The sequence below is a fragment of the Bombina bombina genome, chromosome 1 (genome assembly GCF_027579735.1).
Source record: "Bombina bombina isolate aBomBom1 chromosome 1, aBomBom1.pri, whole genome shotgun sequence".
Classification (NCBI taxonomy): domain Eukaryota; kingdom Metazoa; phylum Chordata; class Amphibia; order Anura; family Bombinatoridae; genus Bombina; species Bombina bombina.
In genome coordinates, this window is record NC_069499.1 from 1,138,647,300 (window position 1) to 1,138,663,213 (window position 15,914).

The 15,914-nt window shown below is 38.6% G+C and overlaps 1 protein-coding gene across 1 annotated transcript; it reads right to left on the bottom strand.

Annotated features, from left to right (window-relative positions):
• Positions 1–5,248: 5,248 nt before the first annotated feature.
• Positions 5,249–6,002, bottom strand: LOC128641627 (heat shock protein beta-11-like). Its single transcript, XM_053694165.1, has one exon. It carries the CDS (start codon positions 5,931–5,933, stop codon positions 5,325–5,327), a length of 609 nt encoding a protein of 202 aa, XP_053550140.1. The 5' UTR covers positions 5,934–6,002; the 3' UTR covers positions 5,249–5,324.
• Positions 6,003–15,914: the final 9,912 nt, after the last annotated feature.

The following is a 15,914-nucleotide window of genomic DNA, read 5'->3' on the forward strand; positions in this document are numbered from 1 at the left end:
AGTGGGGGAGGGAAGAGAGCTGTTTGGGAGGGATCAGGGGGTCTGATGTTTCAGGTGGGAGGCTGAGCTCTACACTAAATGTGATATTAACCCTGCAAGCTCCCTACAAGCTACCTAATTAACCCCTTCACTGCTAGCCATAATACACGTGTGATGCGCAGCGGCATTTAGCGGCCTTCTAAATACCAAAAAGCAACGCCAAAGCCATATATGTCTGCTATTTCTGAACAAAGGGGATCCCAGAGAAGCATTTACAACCATTTGTGCCATAACTGCACAAGCTGTTTGTAAATGATTTCAGTGAGAAACCTAAAATTGTGAAAAATTTAAAGTTTTTTTTAATTTGATCGCATTTGGCGGTGAAATGGTGGCATGAAATATACCAAAATGGGCCTAGATCAATACTTGGGGTTGTCTACTACACTACACTAAAGCTAAAATTACCCCAAAAAGCTCCCTACATGCTCCCTAATTAACCCCTTCACTGCTGGGCATAATACACGTGTGGTGCGCAGTGGCATTTAGTGGCATTCTAATTACCAAAAAGCAACACCAAAGCCATATAAGTCTGCTATTTCTGAACAAAGGGGATCCCAGAGAAGAATTTACAACCATTTATGCCATAATTGCACAAGCTGTTTGTAAATAATTTCAGTGAGAAACCTAAAGTTTGTGAAAAAATTTGTGAAAAAGTGAACAATTTTTTTTATTTTAACGCATTTGGTGGTGAAATGGTGGCATGAAATATACCAAAATGGGCCTAGATCAATACTTTGGGTTGTCTACTAAAAAACAATATATACATGTCAATGGATATTCAGAGATTCCTGAAAGATATCAGGGTTCTAATGTAACTAGCGCTAATTTTGAAAAAAAAGTGGTTTGGAAATAGCAAAGTGCTACTTGTATTTATTGCCCTATAACTTGCAAAAAAAGCAAAGAACATGTAAACATTGGGTATTTCTAAACTCAGGACAAAATTTAGAAACTATTTAGCATAGGTGTTTTTTGGTGGTTGTAGATATGTAACAGATTTTGGGGGTCAAAGTTAGAAAAAGTGTATTTTTTTTCAATTTTTCCTCATATTTTATAATTTTTTTTATAGTAAATTATAAGATATGATGAAAATAATGGTATCTTTAGAAAGTCCATTTAATGGCGAGAAAAACGGTATATAATATGTGTGGGTACAGTAAATGAGTAAGAGGAAAATTACAGCTAAACACAAACACTGCAAAAATGTAAAAATAGCCTTGGTCCCAAACGGACAGAAAATGGAAAAGTGCTGCGGTCATTAAGGGGTTAATGACAGTGATTTCGTTATATTCCAAGACAACACATAAACATGGAACTAATTATAACAAAAATATGCAAGAAGAGATACTTAAATTGTTTCAATTTCAAATCATAGACAGAGTGCCAAATAGAATATCAGGAGGAGATAGACTAGCGAAACTAAATAAAAAAGAGGCCTTTTGGATTCACAAGTTAAAAACCGGATTTCCTAATGGAATGAATAAAATCTGGGATTTGCAGCTATATACCGGCAATTAATCATAATGACAAAGTGTTTATATATAACAGTAACATAAAATTTTGTTCAGATGGTTTAAATTAATTTCTTTCATCTGCATACATGTTTACACTATAACACTATTTGCTATTCGCTTTCCATTATATATAAGATCAACTTTATCACTAATATATAGGAGGCCTAATTCTCTATCTGTGGTGACTTATATTTTACAGTGTCATAGAGTGTCATATATTCTGAGAAATGTGAAGCGCTTCTTGGTAGGTTTGTGAATCTATATATAGCGAAATTTCATACATGAACAAAGTCAGTTCGTGTTTATAACTTGTTATTAGTTAATATGGTTTCACAAACAAACCGATATATATATATGTCATAAATATTTTATTTTGATTGTACTATTCACTTTGAAGTGGTTCAGAATATAGAAGAAATACATACTAAGAAGTACTTTCTTTCTGCTCAGCAATTTCCCTATTTGTTTAATTTGCAAATAAATTGAAAGTTAATGTAAATATTGTACTAACTAATGTAACACTTATGTTAGAAAATGGTGAGATTTGTTGAAGTTAAAGACATCTGATCCTTGTTCAGTAACAACATTTGTTGAAAAGATAAACTGAACATTTAAATTTTGAATTTTGTCCATAAAGGGTTAAGTCGCTCAACTCCAATAAATAATTTGGAAGGGAGACACCTGCCATCCCTGATGAAGTGCTCAGTTTGAGCAGGAAACGCGTCGGAAGGCAGTCTTTTTCCCCTGTGTGTTTGGGTAACACTTGTATCTGTGCTTGTAACTTTTTTAGATGATTGAATAAAACTTATTTTTACTTTTTACTAAACCAAGTTGTGCTGCCTGCATTTACCTCCTACAACTCTTTTGGAATTTTTATTTTAACTAGGTAGTTAGTAAATAGTTAATAGCTATTTACTAACTAGTCTAATTAGTTAAAATAAATTCAAACTTACCTGTGAACTATTAGTTATATTGTAGCTAGCTTAGGTTTTATTTCACAGCTAAGTATGTATTTAGTTTTACATAGGTATTATTTAGTTAATAATTGTAGCTTTAATTTTGCTATTTTTTAGCTATTTTAATTTTGTTAAAGTTAGGGGGTGTTAGGGTTAGGGTTACATTAGGGTTAGGTTTAGGGGCTAATATATTTTAATTTAGGATGTTACGATGTGGGGGCCTGGCGGTTTAGGGGTTAATAGGTTTATTTAGTGGTAGTGATGTGGGAGGCCAGAGGTTTAGGGGTTATTAACTATATTTAGTGGCGGAGATGTCAGAGATCAGCGGAATAAGGGTTAATATCTTTATTATAGTGTGGGTGATGTTTGGGTGCAGGGGAATAGGGGTAAATAACTAGTATAGTGGCGGTGATATCAGGAGTGGCACATTAGGGGTTAATAGATTTATTTTTTGGGCAGCAATATCGGGAGCGTCAGATTAGGGGTTAATAACATTATGTAGGTGTCGGCGATGTCGGGGGCAGCAGATTAGGGGTGGTTAGAAGTGGAGTTTATGTTAGGGTGTTAGGTTTATTTAAACTTACCTTTTTTTTCCCCATAGACATCAATGGGGCTGCGTTACAGAGCTTTTCATTCCGCGATCGCAGGTGCTAATTTTTTTTCTGACACGCTCTCTCCATTGATGTCTATGGGGAAAGCGTGCACGAGCACGTCAAAACAGTGCTTGTATTTTGTGCAGTATGGAGCTCAACGCAACCATATCGCATGCACAAGTCGGCTGTTTAAAAACTTGTAATGGCTGTGCCATAGAGGGTGAAATAATGCATCTTTTGTTGCATTTGTTAAAAACCCTGTAGCGCACGAAACTCGGAATCTACCTGTATAAGAGCTGCTTAGCTGGATACCATTCCTACACCCATGTTCAAAAAAAAAAAAAAAATCACCCTCAGTCATCTTTGTTATAGAGCAGGATAATTAGATGGGGAAAAAAGAATGGTTAGGGTAGAGATTGCAAGACGGGGAACAGTGAGAAACAAAAGGGTTTGACAAAGAGAAACCAGATGAAAGAGAAGAATTGTATCAGGTTTGATAGAGCAGTGTGCTTCCCATGATACATAATCAGGATATTACTAAAATAAAGTAGTTCTGAGATTATTTAGAGCCACTGGCTGAGTATGTGAGTGTTTATGGATATATACCTGAATAGACAGATTTTAAATGGCAATAACATTTTGTTAAAGCCAAAGTTGGAAATTTTAAACTCCCCCATCCCATTTGGGAGTATTGCATGACAACACTGATGACAGCACACATGACATTTTTTATTACATCATCAGTGACATATATATTTATATATATATATTGTATATATACACTACATACTACAGATAAGTTTTGATTTTGTAGTATATTTAAAGATATTACTGCCATATGCACTTTTTACACTCTGTTTCGCTCACATACACAATTTTAACTTTTCCTCAAAGCATCTGTTCCCCTGATAATCTAGGTCCTCTTCTTTACCATATTGGCTTTCCTTTCTGTGAATGCAACACCTACTCACCCAGTCAACCTATTCATTCTCTCATTTGCATCGATAACAACATCCTCATTTATGTGATGTACCTCACATATCCTCGTCTCTTATATATTTCTCCTCACGTCCTGACCATTCTATGGGGCCGATTTATTAAAGTGCGGATGGGCATGTTACGAAGTAGCATATCATGTCTGCCGCACATCAATAAATGCCGACAGCATACGCTGTCGGCATTTATCATTGCACAAGCAGTTCTGGTGAACTGCTTGTGCAATGCTGCCACTGCAGATTCCGCTAGCAGGGGGTGTCAATCAGCTCGATCGTATAGGATTGGACGGATTGAAGACCGCAGCCTCAGAGGCAGCAGACAAGTTATGGAGCAGCAGTCTTTAGACCGCTGCTTCATAACTACTGTTCCTGGTGAGCCTGAAGGCTCGCTTGGGAATCGCGCATCAAGCTCCATTCAGAGCTTGATAATTTGGCCCCTATGTCTCATCCATTCAGACCCTCTCTGTTACACAAACCACTGCTCGCCCTATTTTTTCTACTTCAGTATCTTCTTCACTCTTATTTCTGCTCTCTCTAGATCAGTCTTTATATAGTTTCATATATGTCCTTCTCTTTAGCTCAGTCTCCTAGTCTCCCTCTTGTTTTATCAAACATTTTATCCTATTTACCCTGTAATTCCTACATTTAGATTGGGTAAACTTGCGAGACCCTGTATATCTTTGCTGGGTATTCACAGAAAGCAAATAATTGGTCTGCAAGCTGACATCTCTTTGAGCCTGTGTTTGTACTTCTCTTGTTAATGGTATCCTGTTTGCTCCCTCTCTGTCACTGTACTCCCTATGGCCTTGTCATTTTGTAAATTACCCTTTTCCTCTTGCCTCGTTGCTTATTCTGTGTTTATTTTTCACATATTTTCTGTAAAATCCCTGGTATCTAATGAGTTTAGTTATTGTTTGTGACAATGATTTCACAGTAAATATGACAAATCCATGTTGGGGGAGGGGCAGAGTTAAGGGGGTTAAGATAAATGTGTGTGTGTTTTTGTTATGTCAGATAAAGTGGCACACTGTGATGTTGAAATGGCATTAACATATTTACTGTAGTCTATATGTTTAATGAACATTGCAATATCAATTTGGTAACCACCACATACACAAACCAAATAAACAATACAAGTCTAAACAAAAGAAACATTTCTCTAAAAGCAAAATGTTTTATTTATAATATATAAATTGAGAGTTGTAATTATGACGGGTACTTCTTATGCATTTATCTCCTTTCTTTTGTCTCTTTGTTGCTCTCTGCATTCTGGTCTGTGCTCTGTATGGCCTTATTTGTTCCTGAAAGCTGGATAGGGACTGTTCTCTCTTGACCAGCAGGGGGAGCCACTCGTGGGGCTTCTATACGCAGCTGTCCATCAGCAGTCACTGTGCAGCTCAGCTCATCCACGTTAATATCCTGGGGAAGATCGGACTCTTTTCTCAAGATTTGACACTTGTATGAGAAAGAGCCTCTGCCATCATCTCTCTTTGATTCCTTTGCTCCAGTCAACAATAGTTTTCCTCCCAGCAGTTTGACTGTCAGCTCTTGGGGTGAGAAATCCTCAACTCCCAGACACAGCATGAAGCCTCCATCTTTTGATGATGTCTCACAAGGGCCCTGCACAGGTCGGATCTTGTCCTGTTGAAGTGTTATCTCTTGCAGGAGCTGCTGATGAAACTGGTCAAGCTGCGGCATCCTCTGCTTTATTGCTGCTACTGTCCTGATCATCTCCTGTTCCACCACAGAAAAGAGGTCTCCAGACACTGGCCATAGAGGCTGCAACAGGAGGCTGAGAGGGCTAACACTGGGCTTCCTTGAGAAGTGTGTACAAAGCATGGTGATCTTAGGTTGTAGATGTCCCTTTAAGTTGTTTAGCTGGTTCTGCTTCCTGTAGGTTTTATTCACTGTTGAGTGCAATCAGTAGTTTTTATACCCCTTCCAGACCCTTCCAGATCCTTCCTGCATTCCCCGTCAGTGCCATACATGCCATAGTATTTGTTCATAACACTGTGACTCACATTGCTAGCCTCAGAGACTAAATTAACTGTTGATTTCATCAGTCAAAATATCCTAATACCTCATTCTGAGCTGTATATTTATTCCCAAAGTAAGTGCTGTGTCACTGTTACAACTTCTTGTCCATGATTCCTATTTAGTATAGAGGGCAGCATAACAAATAACATACCGTGCACATTCTGAAGTAAATTAAATTATTTAAGGATGTGTAACCAAGAATCTAATATTTATATAATGTATTAAATCCTGAAATATTAAAATCATAAAGAATTATAATATATATATATATATATATATATATATATATATATATATATATATATATATATATATATATAAAGAAAAATTATATATATATATATATATATATAAATAATATACAGTATATACATATATATCTTAATGAGGACACACTTCGTAACACATGGGGACCACAGATCAATATTTTAGAAGCTGTATGGGCTGCATATTAGTTTATGGATATTAAACACAGAAATAATACATTTCCTACAAATGTCTGGTACCAAATGGTCAGATTTAAGTAATGTTGCAATATAATTTTTGTTGCTTTATAAACCAGTTATCCTTAAGGGGACATTAAAGTTTTTTTTTTAATAATATATATATATATATAGATATAAAAGTTAGAAGCCCACTGAGCTGCCCTTCTGCACCACAGGGGCCCACTGCCATCTACTTGTCATTCTGCCAGGGAACAAATGTGTGACGTTCCCGTTGTAAATACTTACATAACTTATGTGTCATTCGCCGGTAAAATGTATAATTCGCAACACCACCCCCAAGGCCATTACCTGGAGTAAACATTGGATATAGCAGAGCCTTGCCGTTCTCTGAGCAGCTCACATCCTCATTTATTGAGACCAGACCTGCTCCCTCCCCTACACAGAGAGAGCATTGCCTGCTGCAGTGGGCACGGTGTTCTGACAGATCAGCCAATTTCATTAGATTAGCCAGTCATGTCATTTCCATTGACATGCATCAGTTGTATGACCACAAATTAACTCACTGCGCACGCGCTCCACCACAAGTAGCAAATCTGGACAATGGAATTGCTTATTAACCAGACATTTATACGCTGCACTGTAAATTTCCCATCTTCACTATTTTTTTTTGCCTCCAACTTGAGGGTTCAATGGGATCCTCATGCATCCACCCCAAGTGAATCTCTAGGAATGAGGTTTACAAGGAGGGTGAAAGCCCCCCTTGAACCTCCCAGGTGGAGGCAAAAAAGATGGTGTAGATGGCGGAATTACAGTGCATCGTGTATATGAAAAAGGAGCGATTGGAATGTGGTGACCCTGTGCAGTGTCTCATTAACAAGGAGCAATTGGAATGTGACACGGTGAGTGAATTTGTAGTCAGGCAGCTGATTCTACGTCACTGAAAGTAAAGTGATTGGCTACTCTGATGAATTGGCTGATCTGTCAGAACACCGGCTCTCACAACCTCCTCCTCACTTAGCCAACCAATGACGTAGGACCAGCTTCCATTACACACCCATATCTGTGACTGTGAAATCTCTGTGCATAAAGCAGCACATATGTTCAAACGAATGAACGAGTCTCTCTATTAACAATTCTCACAGTACATGTGCCAATAAATGTTCCAGGACCAATGACTATCACAAAGATCCTTGTACACTACGGTATACAGTGTTATGTGATATGCATGCCCTTATGCATGTACTCACAAACTAATCTTGTGTCACTGGCATAAATACTCTTATGGAATCCTGGGACCTTCCGTCAAAGGCAGAGGAGACTCTTTAAGCGCTGTGTGACTATTCCCTCAACAGCTCCGTCTCTTACTCGAACACCAGTTCTCTCCACTGCTCCTCTTCTAACGCGGCGTTTCACGTGATCCAAGAGTGATGTCATACACCTGTCCTGGGGTTTTCTTGCTCTCACGCCAAGACTGCAGCGGTACTGGTTACAGGTAAATAAAAACAGAAGAAGTCTGCAAAATGCAGTAAAAAATTCCACTTTATTAAAAATGATTTAAAACAAATCATCAGGATAATCCAACATCTAATATCAAAATAGGAATCAATGTAGCCTGGAAGGGCTTACGCGTTTCTGTTTTGACATAAAGCAGCACATCCCATACACCTTGTCTCTGGAAAATGTAGTGTGTGGGCGCTTGTCTCCGGACCCCCACCATTAATAAAATAAATAAATAAAATCTAAAAAGTAAATTTATCCTCCCTGTGGGGGTAGGAGAGGCCAGCCATTTAAACCCCTTAATTTCTGAGCCATTTCCACCCCTGTGCTGAGCTGTTTTTGAGTTTCTAGATGCTGCACACATTTAAACGTTATTGTAGGCCATATTAAGTGAAAAACCAACACATATGATCTATTGTTTTTTTTTTGTTTTAATCAAAACCTGCAGATTCAAAGTATACCATTATTTTATGTATATACCATGACATGTAAAACCTGTACAACAAAAATTCGAAAAAAGTGCCTATATTTTTTCACATTTTAATAAACAATATTGTAAACAATAGTGTGTGTGGTTGTAAAGTCTTGAAAAAAAGAAGCAACTTTGGTGATTGTTATTTAACATTAATATGCACATAGGGGCTCCCATGAACCTCTATTAAATGCACATTCATTCACGCAAGGTGATCACTATTACTACAGTTATCACCTAGTTATAAAAACATATATGGAGGCTTTATTTTAAAGAGGGGCCATTGTTCTTTAAAACAAGGGGTCACTGCCTTGGTTTTTTTTTAGGCATTTTTTTATGGGCTGTTATATGGGCCTAGAGACCCCTTTATTAAAAAGACACCTTTATTAAAAAAAAGTGTGTATTTAAAATAAAAAAAAATGTGTTTACACTATATATCCCCAAGTTAGCAGGAGATTGAATTTCAAATGTTGGGTCTTGGGGGTTTCTAGGGCTTAAGGGAGTTGAGATTGAGGGTTTTGAACACTTCCCTCCCATCCCTAAAGCTCTGTGAAGCACTTCCTGGTTTCCAGTTTGGTGATAGTTCCCTAAAACCTCAGCCAGACAGCCACCTATGGGCATTGAGAGGATGACGATCACATATCGTCATCCGGATTCCATAGTTAAAGGGTGTTCTTGCACTGGCTTTGATTACAATAAATTATCTGCTGCTTGACTGAGTACACTGTCCCTTTAAAGATTAAAAAACATTGATATGCAGCTCACATGTGATAGACCATCACTATGGTTTACCATGGGGTTAGAGTTGCTAAGCAACATAACCTGAGATGCTAATTTTCTTTCAAAAACTACCAAGCTGCTAAAAGTTAAACCACATACCAGCCACATGGTTTAATGCTTTATGGCTCCATTGTAATATCCACAGTTTAACCCTGAGACAAAAGAGTAACAAAAATAAAGGAGAATACTCTACACCACGAGATGTCAGTATATGAATAGATTCTGATTTTATCAGTAAAATGCTATACAAGTGTGTTTTTAGTTTAACTACCAGGATTTGTTGATTGTGTTTAAAAGTAGAGTCTGTCTCATTTGAATTGGTATGAGCAAGGCAATGTGTGTGCAAAATGTTGTCTACTTTGGGAATATAAATATATAAACTATATGGAATGTACTCCAGCCTCTCTGGAAGGAGTGTAATAAGCACAATATTCAGATTATTTTATAGTAAAAACATTGAAAGTATAAAATATAAAATGTATATGTTTTTTTCCTTAAAGGGACATATTACTCAAATATCTTCTATTCTGCATACCAGCGATAGCCAACTTGCGGCCCAAGGACTACATGTGGCCGGTGCTAGACTATTTTGAGCCCAAGGCAAAACCAGCTACTTGTGCCCCCCCCTTACATACATTTGCTACTGGTTACTATAATACACCTAAGTGTCATTACATGACCTGCTGGACACCCTAATGCAGGTAAGTAACTGACGGTAGCTCCCAAAGCGCAGTCCTTAACTCCTTGGCTTTTAATAACATACAAAATATGGATTAAAGGGACGCTCTAGTGCATATTATTATTATTATTATTAATAATAATAACAATGATTATAAACTTAAAAAATAGCTCTAGGTGAAATGGGATGCTTCCTATCACTGCCCTTATTGTTTGCGTGAGAGGAGCAGAAAGGGTGATCTGGGGGATGTGTGATGTGTGTGTGTGTAGGGCAGGTAGGGTGATCAGGGGGCTGTGTGTGTGAGAAGGAGAGGCAGGTAGGGTGAACAGGGGGCTGTTTGTATAAGAGGGGCAACTAGGGTGAGCTGGGGGCTGTGTGTGTAGGTATGTGTGAGAGACAGGAAGGTAGGGTGAGCTGGGGTCTGTGTGTGTGTGTTGGGCAGGTAGGGTGAGCAGGGGGCTGTGTGTGTGAGAGGGAGAGGCAGGTAGGGTGAACAGGGGGCTGTTTGTGTAAGAGGGGCAACTAGGGTGAGCTGGGGGCTGTGTGTGTAGGTATGTGAGAGACAGGCAGGTAGGGTGAGCTGGGGTCTGTGTGTGTGTTTTGGGCAGGTAGGGTGAGCAGGGGGCTGTGTGTGTGAGAGGGAAGGGCAGGTAGGGTGAACAGGGGGCTGTTTGTGTAAGAGGGGCGGCTAGTGTGAGCTGGGGGCTGTGTGTGTAGGTGTGTGAGAGACAGGCAGGTAGGGTGAGCTGGGGTCTGTGTGTGTGTGTTGGTCAGGTAGGGTGATCAGGGGGCTGTGAGTGTGAGAGGGAGAGGCAGGTAGGGTGAACAGGGGGCAGTGTAGGTGTGTGAGAGACAGGCAGATAAATATATACAGTGTGATGGACCAGATGCTTCCAATAGGTGATTGTCACACACTGTATGTATACAATATGGAGACTATCACTCAATGTACACATGGTATGCACTCTGCCACTCACAATATATACACAATAAGGGAGTTAATTCACTGAATGTATGGCATAGGGATTATATACACAATGTAGTGATTGTCACTCACAGTATATACAAAATATGTAGATTGTCACTCACTGTATGCATGGAATGGGGACTGTCCCACTCACAGTATATAACTAATATGTGGATTGTCAGCTCACTGTATGCATGGCATCTGTCATTCACAGTAAATACACAATATGGGGGTTGCCAGCTCACTTTATGCATGGCAGCTGTCATTCACAGTAAATACACAATATGGGGGTTGCCAGTTCACTGTATGCATGGCATAGGAGCTGTCATTAATAGTAAATAAACATGGCAATTGCCACTCACAGTATATACACAATATGTAGATTGTCACTCACAGTATCTACACAATATGCAGATTGTCACTCACAGTACATACACAATAAGCAGATTGTCACTGTATGTATATAAAGCATGGGGCTGTCACTCATATAAACAATATTGGGTTTATCAGCTGTTTGCATGTCAGGGGTACTGTCACTCACAGTATATACACAATATGGTTTCAGGGGTAATCATGCCAGTTCCTTTTCAGGAACAAGGTCTGGGGTTTTATTCAAATCTATTAATTGTCCCAAGAAAGAAAATTCATTCAGACCAGTTCTGGATCTGAAAATTTTGAATCGTTATGTAAGAGTACCAACTTTCAAGATGGTGACTATAAGAACTATTCTGCCTTTTGTTCAGCAAGGATATTATATGTCCACAATAGACTTGCAGGATGCATACCTTCATTCCGATTCATCCAGAACATTATCAGTTCCTGAGATTCTCTTTTCTAGACAAGCATTACAAATTTGTTGCTCTTCCATTTGGCCTAGCAACAGCTCCAAGAATCTTTTCAAAGGTTCTGGGTGCCCTACTTTCTGTAATCAGAGAACAGGGTATTGCGGTGTTTCCTTATTTGGACGATATCTTGGTACTAGCTCAGTCTTTACGTTCTGCAGAATCTCACACAAATCAACTAGTATTGTTTCTTCAAAACATGGTTGGAGGATCAATTTACCAAAAAGTTCCTTGATTCCTCAGACAAGGGTTACCTTTTTAGGTTTCCAGATAGATTCAGTGTCCATGACTCTGACTCTAACAGACAAGAGACGTTTAAAATTGGTTGTAGCCTGTCGGCACCTTCAGTCTCAGTCATTCCCTTCAGTGGCTATGTGCATGAAAGTTTTAGGTCTCATGACTGCAGCATTGGACGTGATTCCCTTTGCTCGTTTTCACATGCGACCTCTCCAGCTTTGTATGCTGAATCAATGGTGTCGGGATTATACAAAGATATCACAATTTAATATTCTTAAATCCCAATGTTCGACACTCTATGACGTGATGGTTAAATCACCAGCATTTAGTTCAACGGGCCTCTATTGTTCGGCCAACCTGGACTGTGATCACAACAGATGCGAGTCTTTCAGGTTGGGGAGCTGTCTGGGGATCTCTGACAGCACAAGGGGTTTGGAAATCTCAAGAGGCGAGATTACCAATCAATATTTTAGCAATTTTCAGAGCTCTTCAGTTCTGGCCTCTGTTGAAGAGAGAACCATTCATCTGTTTTCAGACAGACAATATCACAACAATGGCATATGTCAATCATCAGGGCGGGACTCGCAGTCCCCAAGCTATGAAAGAAGTATCTCGGATACTTGCGTGGGCGGAATCCAGCTCCTGTCTAATTTCTGCGGTTCATATCCCAGGTATAGACAATTGGGAGGCGGATTATCTCAGCCGTCAGACTTTACATCCGGGGGAGTGGTCCCTCCATCCAGATGTGTTTTCTCAGATTGTTCAGATGTGAGGTCTTCCAGAGATAGATCTGATGGCCTCAGAAACAAGAAACTTCCCAGATACCTGTCCAGGTCCCAGGATTTTCAGGCGGAAGCAGTGGATGCGCTGACACTTCCTTGGTGTTATCAACCTGCTTAACCTTGGCCACTTCCTTTAAGGCCAGACCTTCTGTCTCAAGGGCCGTTTTTCCATCAGGATCTCAAATCGCTAAATTTGAAGGTATGGAGATTGAACGCTTAGTGCTTAGTCATAGAGGTTTCTCTGAGTGATTAATACTATGCTACAGACTCGTAAGTCTGTTTCAAGGAAGATTTATTATCAGGTTTGGAAAACCTATATTTCATGGTGTTTATCTCATAAATTCTCTTGGCATTCTTTTAGAATTCCTAGAATTTTACAGTTTCTTCAGGATGGTTTGGATAGGGGTTTGTCTGCAAGTTCCTTGAAGGGACAAATCTCTGCTCTTTCTGTTTTATTTCACAGAAAAATTGCTAATCTTCCAGATATTCAGTTTTGTTCAGGCTTTAGTTCGTATTAAGCCTATCATTAAATCAATTTCTCCTCCTTGGAGTCTTAAATGGTTTTGAAGGCATTACAGGCTCCTCCTTTTGATCCTATGCACTCTTTGGACATTAAACTACTTTCTTGGAAAGTGTTGTTCCTTTTGGCCATCTCTTCTGCTAGAAGAGTTTCTGAGCTATCTACTCTTTCTTGTGAATCTCCTTTTCTGATTTTTCATCAGGATAAGGCGGTTTTGCAGACTTTATTTAAATTTTTACCTAAGGTTGTGAATTCTAACAACATTAGTAGAGGAATTGTTGTCCCTTCCTTGTGTCCTAATCCTAAGAATTCTTTGGAAAGATCCTTACATTCTTTGGATGTGGTGAGAGCTTTGAAATATTATGTTAAAGCTACTAAAGTATTCAGGAAGGCTTCTAGTCTATTTGTTATATTTTCTGGTCCTAGGAAAGGTCAGAAGGCCTCTGCTATTTATTTGGCTTCTTGGTTAAAGCTTTTGATTCTTCAATCTTATTTGGAGTCGGGTCAGGCCCCACCTCAGAGAATTACAGCTCATTCTACTAGATCAGTCTCCACTTCGTGGGCATTTAAGAATGAAGCTTCAGTTGATCAGATTTGCAAAGCGGCAACTTGGTCCTCTTTGCATACATTTACTAAATTCTACCGTTTTTATGTATTTGCTTCTTAAGAAGCAGTTTTTGGTAGAAAAGTTCTTCAGGCAGCTGTTTCAGTTTGATTCTTCTGCTGATGTTTTAAGTTTTTCTTTTCATTATGAGAATAACTTATATTTTGGGTTGTGGATAATTTTTTCCAGCGGAAAATGGCTGTTGTTTATTTTTATCCCTCCCTCTCTAGTGACTCTTGAGTGGAGTTCCACATCTTGGGTATTGATATCCCATACGTCAGTAGCTCATGGACTCTTGCCAATTACATGAAAGAAAACATAATTTATGTAAGAATTTACCTGATAAATTCATTTCTTTCATATTGGCAAGAATAGAAGAGTCCATGAGGCCCACCATTATGGTGGTTATGATTTTTTGTATAAAGCACAATTATTTCCAAAATTCTTTGTTGATGCTTTTTACTCCTTTCTTATCACCCCACTACTTGGCTATTCGTTAAACTGAATTGTGGGTGTGGTGAGGGGTGTATTTATAGGCATTTTGAGGTTTGGGAAACTCTGCCCCTCCTGGTAGGATTGTATATCCCATACGTCACTAGATCATGGACTCTTGCCAATATGAAAGAAATGAATTTATCAGGTAAATTCTTACATATTATGTTTTTCTTTCATATAGCTAGTGAGAGACCACACTCCATTACTCCTGTGAAGTAATACTCAAGCTGTGACATATTATTCCAAACAGATTGGAAGATTGTTTTCTTTCTTTTTTTTTATGAAGAAAAAAACATATATACATTAATAGTTAATGCCCAGAAACAGCTGCCTAAAGGACTTACCTACCAAAAGCTGATTCAGAAAAAGCAAAAACATCAAAATGGTAAAAAAACATAATTTATGTAAGAACTTACCTGATAAATTCATTTCTTTCATATTAGCAAGAGTCCATGAGCTAGTGACGTATGGGATATACATTCCTACCAGGAGGGGCAAAGTTTCCCAAACCTTAAAATGCCTATAAATACACCCCTCACCACACCCACAATTCAGTTTAACGAATAGCCAAGAAGTGGGGTGATAAGAAAAAAGTGCGAAAGCATAAAAAATAAGGAATTGGAATAATTGTGCTTTATACAAAAAAATCAAAACCACCACAAAAAAGGGCGGGCCTCATGGACTCTTGCTAATATGAAAGAAATGAATTTATCAGGTAAATTCTTACATAAATTATGTTTTCTTTCATGTAATTAGCAAGAGTCCATGAGCTAGTGACGTATGGGATAATGATTACCCAAGATGTGGATCTTTCCACACAAGAGTCACTAGAGAGGGAGGGATAAAATAAAGACAGCCAATTCCTGCTGAAAATAATCCACACCCAGAATAAAATTTTAATGAAAAAACATAAGCAGAAGATTCAAACTGAAACCACTGCCTGAAGTACGTTTCTACCAAAAACTGCTTCAGAAGAAGAAAACACATCAAAATGGTAGAATTTAGTAAAAGTATGCAAAGAGGACCAAGTTGCTGTTTTGCAAATCTGATCAACCGAAGCTTCATTCTTAAACGCCCAGGAAGTAGAAACTGACCTAGTAGAATGAGCTGTAATCCTTTGAGGCGGAGTGTTACCCGACTCAACATAGGCATGATGAAATAAAGATTTCAACCAAGATGCCAAAGAAATGGCAGAAGCTTTCTGGTCTTTTCTAGAACCGGAAAAGATGACAAATAGACTAGAAGTCTTTCGGAAAGACTTAGTAGCTTCAACATAATAATACAAAGCTCTAACAGCATCCAAAGAATGCAATGATTTCTCCTTAGAATTCATAGGATTAGGACATAATGAAGGAACCACAATTTCTCTACTAATGTTGTTAGAATTCACAACCTTAGGTAAAAAAATTCAAAAGAAGTTCGCAGCACCGCCTTATCCTGATGCAAAATCAGAAAAGGAGAC